Source organism: Apodemus sylvaticus, chromosome 11 (assembly GCF_947179515.1).
Source record: "Apodemus sylvaticus chromosome 11, mApoSyl1.1, whole genome shotgun sequence".
Classification (NCBI taxonomy): domain Eukaryota; kingdom Metazoa; phylum Chordata; class Mammalia; order Rodentia; family Muridae; genus Apodemus; species Apodemus sylvaticus.
Window position 1 is genome coordinate 8,097,040 of NC_067482.1, and position 17,301 is coordinate 8,114,340.

Below are 17,301 nucleotides of genomic sequence, written 5' to 3' on the forward strand. Positions count from 1 at the left end.
ACACTCTTCCATCAGCCTGGCAGCCGCGGAAATGCCCCCGGAAGATACGAAGACCGAGCAGAACGGAGAACACAAGGAAGTCATCTGAGACAGCAGGGCTGACTAAGGAAGCATCTTCCAGAGAACCGAACAGACAGTGGTGGCAGAAGCATCACGTGAACGGCTGGCAGCAGGCACAAGCCCCGCCCCCACACCGCCCCGCCCCCATCCCCCATCATGGCATCAGTCAGGAAGACAGGCTAACAGAGACTCCAGGAACACAAAGTGTGCTCCCCTGCACCTCACAGGGCACGACTGGATGCCCTGCTTCTGAAAGGCAGGGTGATGCCCAAAAGGATGGGGGTGGGGCGGCCAGGGAGAGAACTAAATCCCAAAGGCAGGCTCTCTGCATTGTGTGGACACCTGAAAACAAAAACACAGAATACTACACTACATGTGAGCTCGCCTACAGAAAATATGCAAGGCTCTGAAGCCGAACTGCGTGGGAAAGAGAAGGCAGGGCGGCTGCTTCGGTAGGAGGGAAGGGTTCAAAATGAATGGCTGGCGCGGGAGGGCGGGCGGGCTGGCTTGTTGCGGAGGAGCACTAGCTGCTATTCCAGAGGACCGTGGCTTGGTTCTCAGCACCCATGCGGTAGATCACAACCATTTCTAACTCCAACTCCTAGGGGTCCAGCGCCCTCTTCTGGCCTCCTCAGGTCCTGCACACACATAGTGAACAGATAAACATCCAGGCAAGACACTCATTCATATATACATGTGTGTGTGTGTGTGTATGTGTGTAAAATCTTTTTAAAATAGGAATGTAAATAAGATCGTATTTGGCTCAACAGGAAGGCACAGCTTGGGTACCTGTTAGGTACCATAAAGAGGACCAAAAGGTCTGAGTGTGTGGAACGTGCGACAGGATTTAACATCAAAACAAATAATGCCCAAAAGAAACAAGTAGGTACATCGTTTACAGAGAGAACATGAGGGGAGCTGGAGCTAGGGCACTGTCAACACAGGAGAGCTCTAGAGACTGGGTTTTAAAATTAATAAATAGCACGAATGGCATATGATTTACATTAATTTTGCTAAGTAACAACATGAAACAAAGCAAAACTGTCAGGGGTAATGTCAGAAGGCTCACTGGGAGATGTGGGACCCTCAGTCTGAGCCACACCAGAGGCCATAAAACAAAACAAATGAACAAACCCAGAGAAACCAGAAGCCACTACAGAGCTCTTTCCTGCTAACCTCATGACTTTTTTTTAAAACACTTCTGTAGACTGAGAAGGGATATTCTTATCTCCTAAGGGAAGACTCCACCTTGGAATCAAGGCTTCATTCAAAGAAATCAAGCTTGTTGTCTGGTGAGAGAAAGCAAGATACGGTGGTGGCACGGATGTGCACTGACAGGCCAACAAGTCTCACACTACAGAAGCTTGAGGGGCCCGTCAACAGGGGCCAGTCCCTGCCATCTCTTCGTGACCACTCCTTCCAGCTGCCTAGAATTCAAATGGTCCAGCCACCTCCAGACTGAAACAACTGGGATATTTTAGGGACTGTTATTTCTAAGAATGCATCTTCTGTAAATATATCATCAACAGCTTTTTAAAGATTTATTTGATTTTCTGTGTATGAGTGTTTAGCCTGCGTGGGTCCCCTGGATTGTTGCGAGCCACCACATGCGTGTTGAGAACCAAACCAGGGTCCTTGGCTAGAGCAGCCAATGCTCTTAACCACTGACCATCCCTCCAGCTCCCAATTAGTAACTTTTTAAATTGGGTAGGAGATCAGAAAACAGGATCAGATGGGGGGAAATGCTGATATGAAATGAGAAAGATCCTTTAGAAAAAGCCCCCAGCATCTTTCCACATCCTCATTTCTTAGTATTAGAAAGTTAAGGAACCAGAGGCCTCACTTAAGAACTCAGTACATCCTAGCTCGCTCTCCCTTAAACAGCTGACTTTCGATCTAAAGCAATAAGAAGGTGGCCAGCATCCTGGAAACACACTTGCACATACAGTAGGACTTCTCCAGAAGACTACCTGGTTAATCTAGAAGAAAGCTTCGTTCCCTAGGGACATTATAAATATATACTTGTAAAATTTTCTCTATAAATTATATTTGATTAATAAATGTTTTGTGTTTTAAAGGTTTTTAAAAACTATGAATTGAAAAGAAAAATCTCAAGAATATGGAATGCTATAATTATATATTTTTATTTAATTGACACTAGAAAGTAAATGCTACTTAAGACCACAGTGGCATAAATAGCTTTATACATGAGAAATAGTTTAAGGAGAGGCCAGAGTAAAATGTAACGGGAAAAACACAAATGCATTTTTAAGGCCTACGTGACCATGAGCCTAGGGAACCGTTAGCTGCTGGTCAGCACAGAGCCACCCCGAGTTACCTGCCAGGTAGAGGGCGAAGGATATGAACCTGTGGTAGCGAATGAGGAACTGCAGCTGCTCCTCCCTCTGAACAAACGTGGCGAAGTAATCTGCCACTGTCTCTCCATAGAAGAAGTAGTTCACACACAGAAGGAAGTACCTGGAATTTAAACCCGTTAGCTTGGTGTGATGGAATGCTTTCCCCCCTCAAAGGTGACACAATTAGTCCCTGTTTTTGATGCAAATACTAAGATCAGAATCCAATTAGGTGATTAATCCAAAATGTGCTCCACCACAGTGCCATTTCCTCTTCTTAACTTAGCTTTTAACCTATCAGTTAACCACAACCAGCAGCCCAAAGTCAGTTCATAGTGTCAGTGACAGCAAAAGCAAAATAATGACAAGTACCAGAGGACAGAACCCGACCTCGCCATGGTGAGCAGAGGGAAGGGGGAGAGATGGGGAGCGCCTCCCGGCACTGCTCCCTACAACCCTCACATCCTTCTCAGCTCTTCCCAGTGCCAGAAGGGCTCCAGCTGAGCAGTGATTGTGTGTGTGTGTGTGTGTGTGTGCGCGCGCATATGCATGTCTATACATGTGTATTTCCCATCTTATGAGAAGTGAAGAGACCAGAAGACAATTACCTCTTATTGACAGCCACCTACCCATCCCCCACCCCCATCTCCGGCCCTAATGGTCCCCCTGCCTCAGACAGTCAGCAACTGAGTGAGTCTCTGTAGTTGCTGGATCCCAGAACTAGGGTTACAGGCTATGGCCACGGCACTTGGGTAGGGAACTACTTAGAATATTCTGTCCCAAAGGTGAGGTACATTTGTCTTAGTGAGCCAGTGGCTCCCTGGAAGTTGTGAATGGAGTAACTCCCCTAAGGGCACGACTGTGTAGGCTGAAAAGGATCTGCTATTGTGTGGTGTTTCCTGCTCAGGGTCTTGACGGGGATGGGGATCTGATTTTAAAAGTACATAATTTAAAAAGGCAAAACTTTACATGTATTTGTACCGTATCAATATTTTGTGTTCTCTTGACTATTTGAGGAAAAGATAAGTAAGCTTTTTCATAAGATCATGATCAGGGAGGAGTTAAACAGCCTATCTATTAATTAGATATTAATTAGATATCATTACAGAGGCTGAACTGTAAGCTGGAGAGAGGCTGTGCCGGAGAAGGAGCAAAGGCTATCTCCGTCCTTACGGAGTCAGCTGCTCCGCCCTTCTCTTTCTCCAGAATCATTCTGTGATTTCAAACCTAGAAGTGAGTGGGTCAGATGGGCACATCTAGAGCATTTCATGGCCAGCCACTCACCAACTCAGTGTTCTAAACCACGGGAGGTCATAGGAGTGATAGACCCGGTACCCGATGGTGATGATCTCCTGGAAGCATTTCACTTGGATGCCCAGAACCTGAAAACAGAACACAACGCCGTCACTGGTTCCCAAGGCTTCTATCTCCGCTGTGTCACTTAAAAGCAAGTCCTTGACATGTGCTTCAGAAAATTGTAATCTACGAACTTTTAAGTATTCTAAATGGCAACAGCAAAAAGTCAATATTCACTCTTTCAAAGGAAGTGGTGCCTAACGGAGTAGCAGGATGCTTAAATGAAAGTCAGCAATCTTCCCAAGAGGGAAGGCACGGCCTCACACTAGAGCAGACTGTCCTCTGGCCGCCCACCTCTCTGCCCTCAGCTCTGACCTTTCCGTCTACGTCTCTTACACTAGTGCAGGGAAAGGCTGACTTACAGAAGCGTGCCCGCATGTGTGCATCTTTAGTCAGTTCCAACCCACTCATAAAGATGGCGCCAGGGACTTTCAGTCTTAGCACACAGGAGGCAAAGGAGCAGACCTCTGAGAGTTCAAGGCTAGCCTGGTCTCTACATTGTGAGTTCTAGGTCTCAAATAGAGACCCTACCTTTAAAAAAGAAAAAAATGTCCAAGGCAAATAAGTACAAAATCTTCTCCTTACAGGTACGCAGACCATTGCAGAGTCAGCAATAGTAAGAGTGTCAGTCATTCTCAACAGTCACCGGTAACACACACACACACACACACACACACGCACACGCACGCACACACACACACACACACACACACACACACACGCACACAGGCACGCACACGCACACGTGCACACACACACGCACACACGCACGCACACACACACACACACACACACACACACACACACGCACGCACGCACGCACGCACACACGCACGCACACACGCTCTGCCCCACCAGAGTTCACAGAGCTGTTTGCATGGTGTCTTTGTGTTCAGGAACTGCTGTTCTACTCTTAGTCCTTCTCAAAGATGCCCAGGCGTCCAGGTGGAATCGCAACATTTGGCTTCAGTTTGGCCCACGTCAGCTCCAAGACTCCGTTTGCAGAGGACACAATGAAAACCTCTGAAGCAAGAGGTCAGAGTGTGCACACCAGAGAGCATGCCCAAGGGCTTAGCATTATACAATCTTGTACAAAACAACACTTCTATAAGCTTAAAGAGCTTCAAAAGCTCTTTAAGAAATATCTTGGGATTATGTCACATATCAATTTGCAGATTAGAATCTAAAATACTAAATTTTCAAAACGCATGTGTGAATATGTAGGGTTTTTTTTTTTATTATTTCTTCTAGTATTTAGTATTAAGTTTGTGGGAATGAGGCAGTGGGTAACAGACACACTGGTCAAGCACGAGGACCTAAGTTCACTTGCAAGAAGGTCAAACCCCAGCAGAGCGGGAAGGGGCGGGAAGACAGGCGGCAGGGCCCAGGCCTCCCTGGCAGCCTCTCATCTGCCACAGCCTCAGCCTCCAGGCTCAGCGAGGGATCCTGCCTCAGAAGATAGAGTGATGCAGAGAACAAACGCTCAGCATCAGCCGCTGGGGCCTGCATGTGCACACACAGGGCCATGTGCACACACAAGTATACAAGCGTGCATGCTCACAAACATGCATGCACACACACACACACACACATGGGAGAGAGAGATTGGTTTCTATAAAGTAGTTTTCTCGAATCTGCCATTCAGGACTTTTTTGTTTTTTTCGAGACAGGGTTTCTCTGTGTAGCCCTGGCTGTCCTGGAGCTCACTCTGTAGACCAGGCTGAGCCTCGAACTCAGAAATCTGCCTGCCTCTGCCTCCCTGAATGCTGGGATTACAGGCGTGCGCCACCACTGCCCAGTCATTCAGGATATTTTTAAGCTATTTATTATTGTATGTCCAATCACAGGCTATGAAAAAGTCACACAATAAAGATGTAGTGTATCCACGTATAAGGAGTGCTGGTAATAAGAGTCACCCATTTACCATAAAAACAAAGGCTATTTAAAGGTCATCCTTCAAATAACCTCTGTGTACATACGAAATAAAAAGTTGTTTTCACTAAACAATCACAGAATGGAGACAATGTTCAGCGTTAAGACAAGATGGCAAGCCGCCCCATTAACAGAACAAAGAGCTTTTAAAACACCGAGTGCCGTGACACAGTGTCCATGAGCACTCGGTCAGCACTGCCCAGCGTTTTACTGAGGAGAGAGGGGCTTTATCTAACAGCTTATGTTATCTGTATGATGACATTATCATTACAGCTTGCAAGGAGAATGCGGAAGGTCTAGGGAAATCAAAATAAGGAATTCAAAACTAGAGTCAAAATCTTTAAAATGTATTTATATTATTAAGGACTAGGAGATTACACAGAAACTGATACCCTGTATCACTGATATCGCTAGCAATAATCATTGAAAGAAGTCCATTGATCCAACAGATGTGTTAGGAGCCTTGAAAATGACAGCCAGTTCTTTAGAAGCCCGCTTCTCTAGTCACTGTGGCGGCCTGGGAGTGAGTCAGGGCATGTGCTCTCAGACAGCGCATGCGCTAAGCTCCAAACGCTGATGCCACGCACACCTGTGGCGGGGGATGGGCACCATGGCTGCGGAGGACTGGGGCATGTTTAGTATAAGCACTTCCATGCCGTCAGAGTGCACGGACGTGCGGTGCGTGCCAACAGAGCTATGCCAGGAGGGGTGAAGAGCTATGTCAGGAGAGGAAGGGCCTGAGTATTTGTCAACAGAGTGAGTGAGCGTGGACTGGGGAGGTGGCAAAGCAGACAGTGCGGGCTACATGACATGACATGACCACACCAGCAGAGGGCGCTGCATAGGGGACACAGGGAGACTGGAGTCTGTCAGGAAGGAAACTGGGAATGTGCCACCTGACAAAAATGACATTTATGACAAAAAGCATTTATTTCAAAGGTTTCAACTCAGGGTTTGGGGGCATCTGTGCTGAGGCAGAGCGTCGCAGTGGAGGAGGCCAGAGAACAGAGTGGGACAGAGAAGGGTAAGGGCAAGAAACGGCCCCCAAGCCCATACCCCTCCGATCTGCTTCCGCTGCTCAGTTTCCACAGTGCCCAGCACTTCCATCAGATGGAATCACTGACTAGGTCAGACCACGTGATCTAGTATCTCCCCATGATCCTTCAGGTGGGAACCAAGCCTTCACTTAGGAGCCTTTTGAGGGGGCGTTACCCCATAAGAAGAGGGTCTAAGGATGAGGAGGGAACACGGAGTAGCCAGGAAAACCTGAAACAACAGATTCACGCAGGACTGCAGCCGGACAGAACACAGGCTTTGGACATGTTGAATGTCATCTAAGGGATATGCAAACAAGAAAGCCTATTTTTATTTTAGGAACCTATTCTAAGAAAATAATCTGATTTAAGAAATCCAAACTTTTATATGCTGGAGTATGCTCAAGATAGTGTTACTTGTTACAGAAACAGAACATAACCTGAATGTTTAAAAATAGCACAGTGATTTAAATAACTCTTTGCATTCCGTTAGATAGTGGGCTCGACCACGGTTGGTGGATACAGACAGTGGAACAATACCAGACATTGAAATGGTATTTATTTTGAAAAATAGGGCACAAAATTTTAGTCATAGTATTGTTATAGGAATGATTTTTTTAAAGCAAAAATTGAAAGATCAAAAGAGAGACACCCAGTGGCAGTCTGGCTTGGGTTTGGGCAGTTGATGAGTAATTGTGAGGATGTCTGCTCTGTTTCCATCCTCATCATCGAAAGGCTAAGGACAATCAAAGTGAATCCTATAACAGGAATTAACAATTATCAGAGGAGGCAAGGAAACCTCCTCCAATACCGTCTCTACGCTCTCTATGCCTTTAGTTCACAGTGTCCTCAGTAACGACATCATCAGAAAGCTGGTTTCAGTGAGCACAGCAACCCAAGGACTATATATAACCAGCGGACGGACAGAGGGACACTCCGTGTGCACTAAGATGTGTCCCGCGGCAGCCAGCACTCCCTAACGTGAGGGCTTAAACAAGGTACATCTTCTTTACCTCTTTGGTTGTTTGGGGGTTTGTTTGTTTGTTTTTTGAGGCAAGGTAAGGTCTTGTGAGAAGCTGCAGACTGACCTAGAACTTGTTCAGGTCTCAGACTAGCTTCCCACTGTGACCCTCCCGACTCTGCTGTTATCGCACCGTGCTTGTTGAGAAATGTGTTTTCTATGAAACTCTCCTGAACTGCTTGCTGTAAAGTGCTGACAGGACAGCTAGGGCAAGGCAGGAATAACATATACTGCTCAGCAGACACAGAAGGTGTGGGAAGAGGGAAGGAAATAAGACTTCAAGCACAGGTCATGGCGCCACCTGAGCCTCGGCTGTCTGGGCATCTATATTCTCTCAATATGAATATACAAAAATGCCATGCGTGTGTACATCCAGGGAAGTTCAACAATAGTGGTTCACATATTCTTTAACCAAATTCTTTCACATTCCTATCTTTTACAACTCACTTACCTCACCAAGCAATGCAAGAAACTTGTAAAGAAACAACCTTTATCTTTCTTCCATGACAGAAAAAGTAAGGAAATCCTAAGCAGACTAGGCAGATTTATGATCCTCTTTAAAAAGTCGGGACCCAGATGAGCACGGTGGCACATGCCCTGTAATCCTGGCACTGCGGACGGAGGCTGAAGCAGGACTTCAAGTTCGAGGCCAGCCTGGCCTACAGAGCAAGGTCAGGGCCAGCTTAGGCCATACAGTGAGACCCTGCCTTGAACGCAGTCAAGATCCAAATCTGGATGAACAAACTGAGACAAGATAAGAAAGCAGCAAGGGCAGAGCTGCACAAGTGTGCCCGGGGAGAGCCCAGGGCAGCTGCCTGCTTCACAGTGTGCCCGGGGAGAGCCTGGTGCCACAGTGGCAGCAGTGGGGACTGGCCAGGAGAGGGAGTACAGTTTTACCCAGAGAGCCTTGTCACCTTCCCAGGTCATCCTCATAATAATGAGGGACACTGTGTGCACCCCGAGAATGCTTGTCACTACCCATCTCTAACCCATGCTTGGATACTTTGAGACCCCCGATAAATCTGTTGAACTCCTGGCTGCCACTACTGGGGTACACATTGTCTGTGAGGAGTACCTTGACTCCCACCTCTTCCCTTCTCCTCCTCGACTCCGACACAACCTTCAGACGGAAGCTCCTGGGTTGGTTGCACAACACTTCCAGAAAAGTCCTCCTACTCCTTCCCTGCTCTCAGAGAACGGGTCTTTATTAAAACACTGCAATTTGTGACTAGAAGCAGCTAATCCGTTCTTTACAGTGTAAACAGTAAGCTCCTTCAAAACAAAGACTAGGATGACTTTCTCAATGCCACCACCACATACCCCAGTGCTACTGTAATGGCTGGCACATACCAGTCACCTTGAAGGCATTTACCAAATGAAGGAAGAGCTTAAGTTATCTGTTTGCCTTCATAACTTGTTTGGCTTCCCATGCACATCAAATCTCCCAGCAAGGCTCTACCCAGGTCTCCACTCTCTTCCCAGGCCATCCACGGGTCAGCTCAGATCCTCTGCAGGAGCCACCGCCTCACTCATTAACCCCTGCCCTGCCACTGGGATCCCCCTTGAAATCCACCTTGCTCTCTGTTTGTTACCCCTGTGTCACAGTGGCTAACACGCCTCTGTACCCTTCTGCTTAGCACACTGCCTGCCACAGGCTTATCACTGTTCACCTAACACTAGAGAGTCATCTGGTTAACTGAGCGCTTCTGCTGCTACACTAAGGTTCTAGTCACATGTACATACATGGAAGTGGCATGGTCAATGCCCTGCATGATACTGGATGGATAGATGCTTACACATAAAAGCACACATGGTCTCTGCTGAGTGAGCACACTGAGGTGCCATCCTGCAAACAGTAAAGAAGAGTCTAGATCATTTCATGAACTGGAAAATGCTTGAAGGAACTGAATTTACTGTTGCCAAGACGGCTGTTACCTCTCTTTTGATGACATGTTCAGATGCCTTCCATGATACACACACACTAAACCCAGAGGCACCCAGGAAGGCGCCATCACTTACCAGAAGCATCAGCATGAAGGACCCCATGTAGATGATCAGGAAAAAGAGGGAGATCATGGTGAGGGTGAGGATCCCACGAATCCACCAGTTCTTCCATCTACAGACAAGTTTGTAAAGTCAGCACTTAATAACACGATTTTAAAGTTTCGGTGTCTATGCTGTCACTGCTAGATTTCCAGAGTTAGCAATTTTTCCCTTAACAGTATATAAAATGAAGATCTTACTTCATTTTAAATAACAACAAGCAAACGGCAGTCACTCGCTGAGATTTCATTTATGTTAGCTAAAGGAAATGATTGCTGTTAAATATGAGCCGGGATAAGTCACGAGCACTCAGAGTCAGGTGGTCAGTCTGACCCTGGGAAAGGGTGACCCAAGAAGGATGAGGAGGGGGAGGAGGGGGAGGGGGAGGATAGAGAGGGGAAGAAGGGGAAGGAGGGGGAGGAGGATCCTGAAGAGAGTCATAGACAAAAACATGGCCCATTTAAAGGCAGCAGGGACAGCAGACCTGCCACTCAGAAACTGGGGTTTGCCTCTTAGGGCAGACTTCCCACAGGCACTGAGGGCTAGCTCCTACTCAGTTGAAGATTGGTCTCCCCCAATCTTTAAGTGGCACCTCCACTTTAAGGCCGAGTTAACCAGCACCATACAAAAGACTAATGGTGATGGATTATCACTTGTCAATCATGCTAGAATCCCTAAGGCCGGGTTCAGTGTCCTGGACTGTAGCCCAGGCTATGTGGGATGCAGCGCCAGGAAGACCACTTAAACCCAGGAGGGTGACATCTGTCTTTGCAGCACCAAGACCCTGTCTCACAGATTCTGAAAACCTCTGTATATGGGTCATTCTGGGTCCAAACTCTCTGCTGCTTTTCTTTAAGATTCTACTGATTTTTACCACATATGCTTTAGGCCCACCCAGCCGGAGGCGCCCATGGCCTGCCAACCTCTTCCGCTGCCTTCCCTGAGTCCACACATCCGCCATGAGCCTCACTAGCAATCTTCATGAAAATCCAAGGTCCTCGGCTACATGTGTTGGATGCATATTGTAAGAATCCAAAGAGCACTTGGACATGGAAATGAAGGAATGATTTATGTATGTTGTACATTATTCTACACAGACTCCCCCCCTGCACAGACATCCCCCTGCACAGGCATCCCCCTGCACCGGCATCCCCCTGCACAGGCATCCCCCTGCACAGGCATCCCCCTGCACAGGCATCCCCCTGCACAGGCATCCCCCTGCACAGACATCCCCCTGCACAGGCATCCCCCTGCACAGACATCCCCCTGCACAGACATCCCCCTGCACAGGCATCCCCCTGCACAGACATCCCCCTGCACAGACATCCCCCTGCACAGACATCCCCCTGCACAGGCATCCCCCTGCACAGGCATCCCCCTGCACAGACCCCCCCCCCTGCACAGGCATTCCCCTGCACAGACATCCCCCTGCACAGACATCCCCCTGCACAGACATCCCCCTGCACAGGCATCCCCCTGCACAGACATTCCCCTCTCTTTTCCTCTCTCTTTGCCTCCTCTCATCTGTTTCTTTACACACTCAGGTGTCCTACCACTGTCTCTGCGAACTTCCAACTCCTCATCTGTAAAAGAGAATGCACTTTTCTTCTCCTTCTCCAGGAAACCGTGGGAGCATCCAGTCTCACCCAGAAGCCTCTATTCATCAACATTTCATTGCATAGCTAATTCTCCCAATATTTCAATATTTTCCAAAAACACACAGTCAGAAGATAAGGTTATTCATCTGTACTGTGTATGTGAGCGGCAGTGTCCTTAGTCCACTTTCTGCTGCTGTAACAGAATACCTGAAGCTGGGTCATTTATGAAAAAACAGAGATTTACCTCTTACCGGCCCAGAGGCTGGGAAGTCAGGGATCAAGATGTGGTATCTGAAGAGACTGCTGCTTCATCCTGAGATGGAGGGCCAAAGGGTAGCCCTCCACGGAAAGTCACCTTTACAACAAGAGTGCTAGGGGGTCTATGTCACACCCAAGTCAGTGGCACTCACTCCCAGGGGCTCAACCAGACCACACCTCTCAGCCCTGGTCACTAGGGATCCAGTTTGCACATGACAACTTTGGGAAACACGTAAAACCTTGTCTTCCCATCAACACAAACTGCCTTGCAGAGCTGAAGTGCCCAGCTAACCAGCACAGTATGGAGGGGTAGCGGGCAGTGCGGCTAATGTGGAACTGGGGTGGGAGTGGGGTGGGGTGGGTATGGACTCTCCTGGGACACCTTCGGAGGGAGAAGGCCACACTTGGCACACCTGAGCTGCTGCTTCAATCCCTAATATGGCCAGGAAAAAAAAAATCACCACCACCTCCACAAAAGCAACCGTCTAAAGTGGTGACACACTGATCAAATCACAGTCACGCTGCTGAGACAGCCAGTGAGTCAGTTCTGGTTCAAAAGCTAACGACATGGTTTTTCCTGGAGGTACAAGCATCGTGAGTCATGGAGAACTTTGCGTGGTCACGCCATTTCCCTAAGCCAAGGATGAGGTCCCAGAGGCAGCCAGTGGGGCAGGACCTGCCAGCTGTCCTCCGGGGAGCAGGAGTTTAGAGAAAGGCCAGGTACCAGCCTGGAGCAGAGGTGGACGGGAATGTGTGGTTCTCGGAGGGAGGAGACGCAGGCCAGAGTTCAAGGGCGCCGGCAGGCTTCGCCCAGGTCTTTCCAGGGAGTCTGTGGATCAGCAACACTTGGACCAGACCACTCTGCTGTGAGAGCCTCTCTACGAGACACACCTGCCCAGGTCTCTACTCTACCCACCATCAGCTGGCAGCAGCACCAGCCCTGCTGACACCATGCACTGCCATGCATTGCTAGAAGAGACTCACCTAGCTGATGGTCACAGCACACAGAGCACACTCACTCTCCCTCCCGGCTGATGGCCACACCCCTCGGAGCATGCTTGGTGAGGAACTGGCTTAGGCACCTGCTGTACCTGAAACCTTTCAGGCCTTTCCCAGGTGCGACAGCACGTTTGTGGGCTCACAGGGTGTGGACTTGGAAATGAGCGGCCACCTTAGCCAAGCAGTTACACTCTTTAAGAAAAATATGGATTCACTTTAATAAAATCACGGGTTTCTAGGAAAAAGCTAACTAGCTACAAAGAAAACGTTTAATATAGATTTTTTTCATTGTGAAAAGCCAGATATTAAATGTACTACTATATCCATATAATGGGATACCTCATTTAAAATGTGCCTGAGGATACTGAAGGAGAGGAGACACTGCTTCCCACTACCACAGAACACAATTAAAATAGCAAGGCAAAGGGGACAGATATAATCCCATTTCTGCAACACACACACACACATATACACACACACACACACATACACACACGCACCCAGGATGCACAGCGTAGAGGAGCGCGTCTGAGAGCAGACCTCACAGTGCAGACACGTGTTCTGGGTGGGTCTCAAGCTCCTCCCTACAGCCCAGACAAGCTTCCTACAGTGAGGATTTTACCCCTTTATCTACAAATGCAAGGCTCTACAACACAGTTTCTTTTTGGTGTGTTACATTAAAAGAGGACTTCAAGTGTATACTGTACAGAGACACTCTCTTATGAAGTCTTTACAGAGCAGCTTCCTGAGACCAAACTGTCAGGCCATCTACTGTCCTGGTCTTCACAACCAAGTCTCTCACAAGCAGTGTTATCAAACCTATCTTTCTGGTTTTGAGAGCTCCTCCCTCATTACACAGCTCTGGGGAGAAGGCGACCTCGGCTCACGGTGCCTGTAACGAGGCCTGGACTCTCATCATTTCTCTTCACCTTGGGTTCCTCATTTGTGAAACAGTTATAAGCATGGCCGTGTTACAGGGCTGCTGTGAGATATTAGTGTGTGTGAGGGCTTCAGCAACACTTAGCACACACGCTATGCTCAATAAATAGCTGCTATTGTTTGTTGTTGTTTTATATTAAAAAGTCATTACCGAGGGAGAATCTGACTGACACATGAGAATTCAGTATCATTATTAAGGATCACCAAGCTGGCGCGCACACACACATGCACACACAGACATGTATGCATTTATATAACACACGTGCATCTCTCTCACACACATACACATATGCATTTATGTAACAAACGTGTTCAGCTCTCTCTCACCACACACACATACATGTACACATGCACGCACATGCACAAACACAATCTGAACAGATCTAAGGAGACTTTTAAAGCCACGATGTATTCAGGAAGAAGGCATACCTTTCCAACCGCTAAAAACAAAACAAAACACAAACAGGCGGTGCAATGCTGAAAATGATTTATTCTAATATGGTTATGAGACTCTGAAAGATTTTTTTTCCATGTTCAACCTCAATTCCAGACACACAACCTCCCACAGTCTTTATTTTCTTGAGGACCTGAATAATGCTGGGCCAGGTGAGGCCCGAGACACAGACTTCAGAGGCCGACTCCTCCTCGCTGGCCTTTGCCCGCTTCCTTCTCTCCCTCCTCTGTCAGCCACAGGAATGAGGGTGGTTTTTCTCTCAGGTCACAGAAACTAAAGGTCTACTCTGATTTTCCTCAGAGCTGGCTGTAAAGCAATACTCTACTCCACCCTGGCTAGGAGGGGACCAGAAGACCTCCATTTGAGCAAAGCCCAATGCTGTCCCCAGAGGAAGGAACACCGTCCACAGGACAAGAGGACGCTGGACAGACAGGCTGTGTGGGGTCCCCTGGTTCCACTCTTAGCTGAGACCTTGTTTATGCACCCCCAGTTCTGTCAGGCAGTCTCCCGAACCCCAAAGAAAGAGGCTCAAGGAATTGTGGTAGCTGACAACAGCAGCCCAGAAAGGTGGGCAGGAATCTGTCTACGTCCCTGGAGGAAAGTGACGCTAACTGCACAGGGACAGAATCCAGCGCGGGCCAGGCAGCTCGCCCCTGCAGCTCTCTGACTGCTTTGTCAACTGTCCACTAAGATTATGTTTATAACTGACCAGCAACGTGAGTGTGGCAAGCCTGTGGGCTGCTCTTAACCGAGTCTAGGCAGGAGGGTCAACGGACACCGTGTCAGTGTCTGGTCAGTCTAGAATTCTCAAGATTGGGACTCTGTCTGGAGTGGGGACAGTCCTGTGCCTTAGTCCATTGGCATCTGCTGTCTCCAGGCACAGTGTCAATGCAGATGCCAGTGGGTGCTCTTCATAGCACTGCTGCTTGCTGGTGAGGCCCGCCCCCTCCCCTACTACACACACACACACACACACACACACACACACACACACACAAATCATGTAAGTGATCTGTGTAGGGTCAGGTAGGACAGACTGAGCTGAGTTTAAGCCTTCCTTTATATCTTCAGAATGGTTGGCACCCAGCTCAAGCAGGGAGCACTCGGGTTACCTTTACAACATGACTACACCAGAGGTGTTGAACTGCGGGGGTAAGAGCCACCATTTCCTGTTTGGGCCTGAAGAACAGCATCAAGCAGAAAGCAGTCAAAGGACAGTGCACACATCTGTGGCACAGAATCCTTCAGAGCACTGTTGTATCTGTGCCTCTCAGGATATGATTGATAAAAAGACGTTGGTAAAGCACTGTCAATACGTAAAGTTTCACATAGCAATCTGGATGAAACTTGATACTACCATCACTTCTAAAAGTATTATGACTCAAGTTACCCAAGCATACAGTGCAGGGTAAGAGAGAATTAGCTGAAATCCCATGCTCATAAACACTTTAAAATAGCGCAGATACAAAGTGGTGAGATGCTGTGTTTTAGACGGTAATTTTAGACTCAGTTAAAGAAAGATACTCTGGAGGCTGTGAGATGGCTCAGGCAACCAAACCCTGCTGGATAAGCGGGGCGCCTACATTTGGATCCTGGCAACCATGTTAAAGCCCAGCCCAGCATCAGACTACAGAGCAGGGGGCGACAGCAGGTTGGGGCAGGGGCATCCCAGCCAAATCAGTGCGCTACAGGTCCCAAGAGAGATCCTGCCTCAATCAATCAACCAACCAATCAATCAACCAATCAGTAACTGGAGAGCAGATCAAGGGAAACACCTGATGTCAACCTCTGGCCTGGGCACACACATGAATGCTCCCACAAAAGAATGTACACGCACCGTATGAACACAAGCATGTATAGCCCACATTTCCCCTGAGACACACACACATACACACACACACCCTCACACACACCATCAAAGAAAAGGTTAGAAACTGCTTCTTTTTTCTCCAGCATTTGGGGAACACACAAGGTTTTTCATTAGGAGGCATTCGACACCAGCACATCTAGGTGCCTGGGTTGTTTCTGGGACCTTCACCAGCTGTCAGGCTCTAATGAAGCACTTCAGTTTATCATTACATACAGCCTTCTTCGCCCATGGGGCCCAAATGCACAAAAATCCAAAGGTAATGCACGGACGAACCAGGATGACCTCAAAGCCTGTTCTTGTGCTGGGCAGCGAGATGACATGGCTTCAACCCATCCTACCTTGAAGACAGTCCGGAGAGGGCTTTCTTGAGAATCTCGGGGGTCCTGTCTGAGGATGGTGGGACCTCAGGAACATCGGAATCTCCTCTGGCATCGAGATCCCCATACCTGTCATCGATATCTGTTTCCTAAAATTAAAAGGGAGAACTATTTGTAACGTATTCACACATACATTTATTTTGAGACAGAACCCCAGAGCAGCCCCAGGATGACCTGGAGCTCACTGGGCAGGCCCCTGTGGTCCTCAAACTCTGGTCCTCCTGATGTGGCCTGTCAAGTGCTGGGTTTTAGGTGTGCACTGCCATTCCTGAGGCGAAGTGTTCTTTGAAACAGCACATGCTGGCCAGTGCGTTCTCTCATTGCTCCGTGTGCCAAAACATGGTTGCATAATCTAAGACAAAGACGACACTATCAGCCTTGATCAGATGCCGGAGCGCGGCCATGGTTTCTTGCTAAGCAAGCTTTATTATCTTTGGTAAAATTCCAAAATAAAAGATTACTTTAGACAAAAGACATAAGAACGACTCTGATTGCTTCTTAAGTCAGATGTTTACTGACAGAACTAAATATTTACTGTTTGTTTCTCACCTGGGAGAACAGGGTTATTTCTATAGATTCTAAGCAGCCATTCAGACTGTTTTCATTTGACTAACATCCCAGCATCAGGAATCTGAGGGCTGTCCTGGGCATAGCCAGGTGGACCGTACCAGCACAGCGAGTCAAACAGATACCGTATTCTTTCCAACAGATGAACAGTGGTCAAGGGCGTGATTTTGGCTGTCAGGTTTAAGGTATTTAATATCCAAGCTAACTTTTAAGAGCCCACACATGCAACTGTCATGTTTGCACTGTAGGCCATGGGAGCTCAGGGTCTCTGGGACAAAGGCCATCCCAGAACTTTCGGGATAGGGTAGCCACAGCATCTGTGAGAACAAACACGGGAGTCGCTGTGGTTCTGCCATTGGTCTTGACTTTACAGCCTTCCCTCATCTTTACCCCTTCCTCTTAGCTAGCCAGGCTCCTGTAACCAACAGCCTCCAGTAAG

At 48.0% G+C, this 17,301-nt stretch overlaps 1 protein-coding gene across 1 annotated transcript in view; it reads right to left on the reverse strand.

The window, feature by feature from the left end:
- The window catches only part of Cds1 (CDP-diacylglycerol synthase 1), a 56,482-nt gene that overhangs the window by 23,413 nt on the left and 15,768 nt on the right, over nucleotides 1–17,301 (reverse strand). The window contains exons 2-5 of the mRNA XM_052198911.1: nucleotides 16,257–16,384; nucleotides 9,777–9,873; nucleotides 3,699–3,796; nucleotides 2,399–2,538 (exon numbers count right to left, since the gene is read on the reverse strand). Coding sequence (XP_052054871.1) covers nucleotides 2,399–2,538; nucleotides 3,699–3,796; nucleotides 9,777–9,873; nucleotides 16,257–16,384 — 463 coding nt within the window. The remainder of the gene's footprint in view (nucleotides 1–2,398; nucleotides 2,539–3,698; nucleotides 3,797–9,776; nucleotides 9,874–16,256; nucleotides 16,385–17,301) is intronic.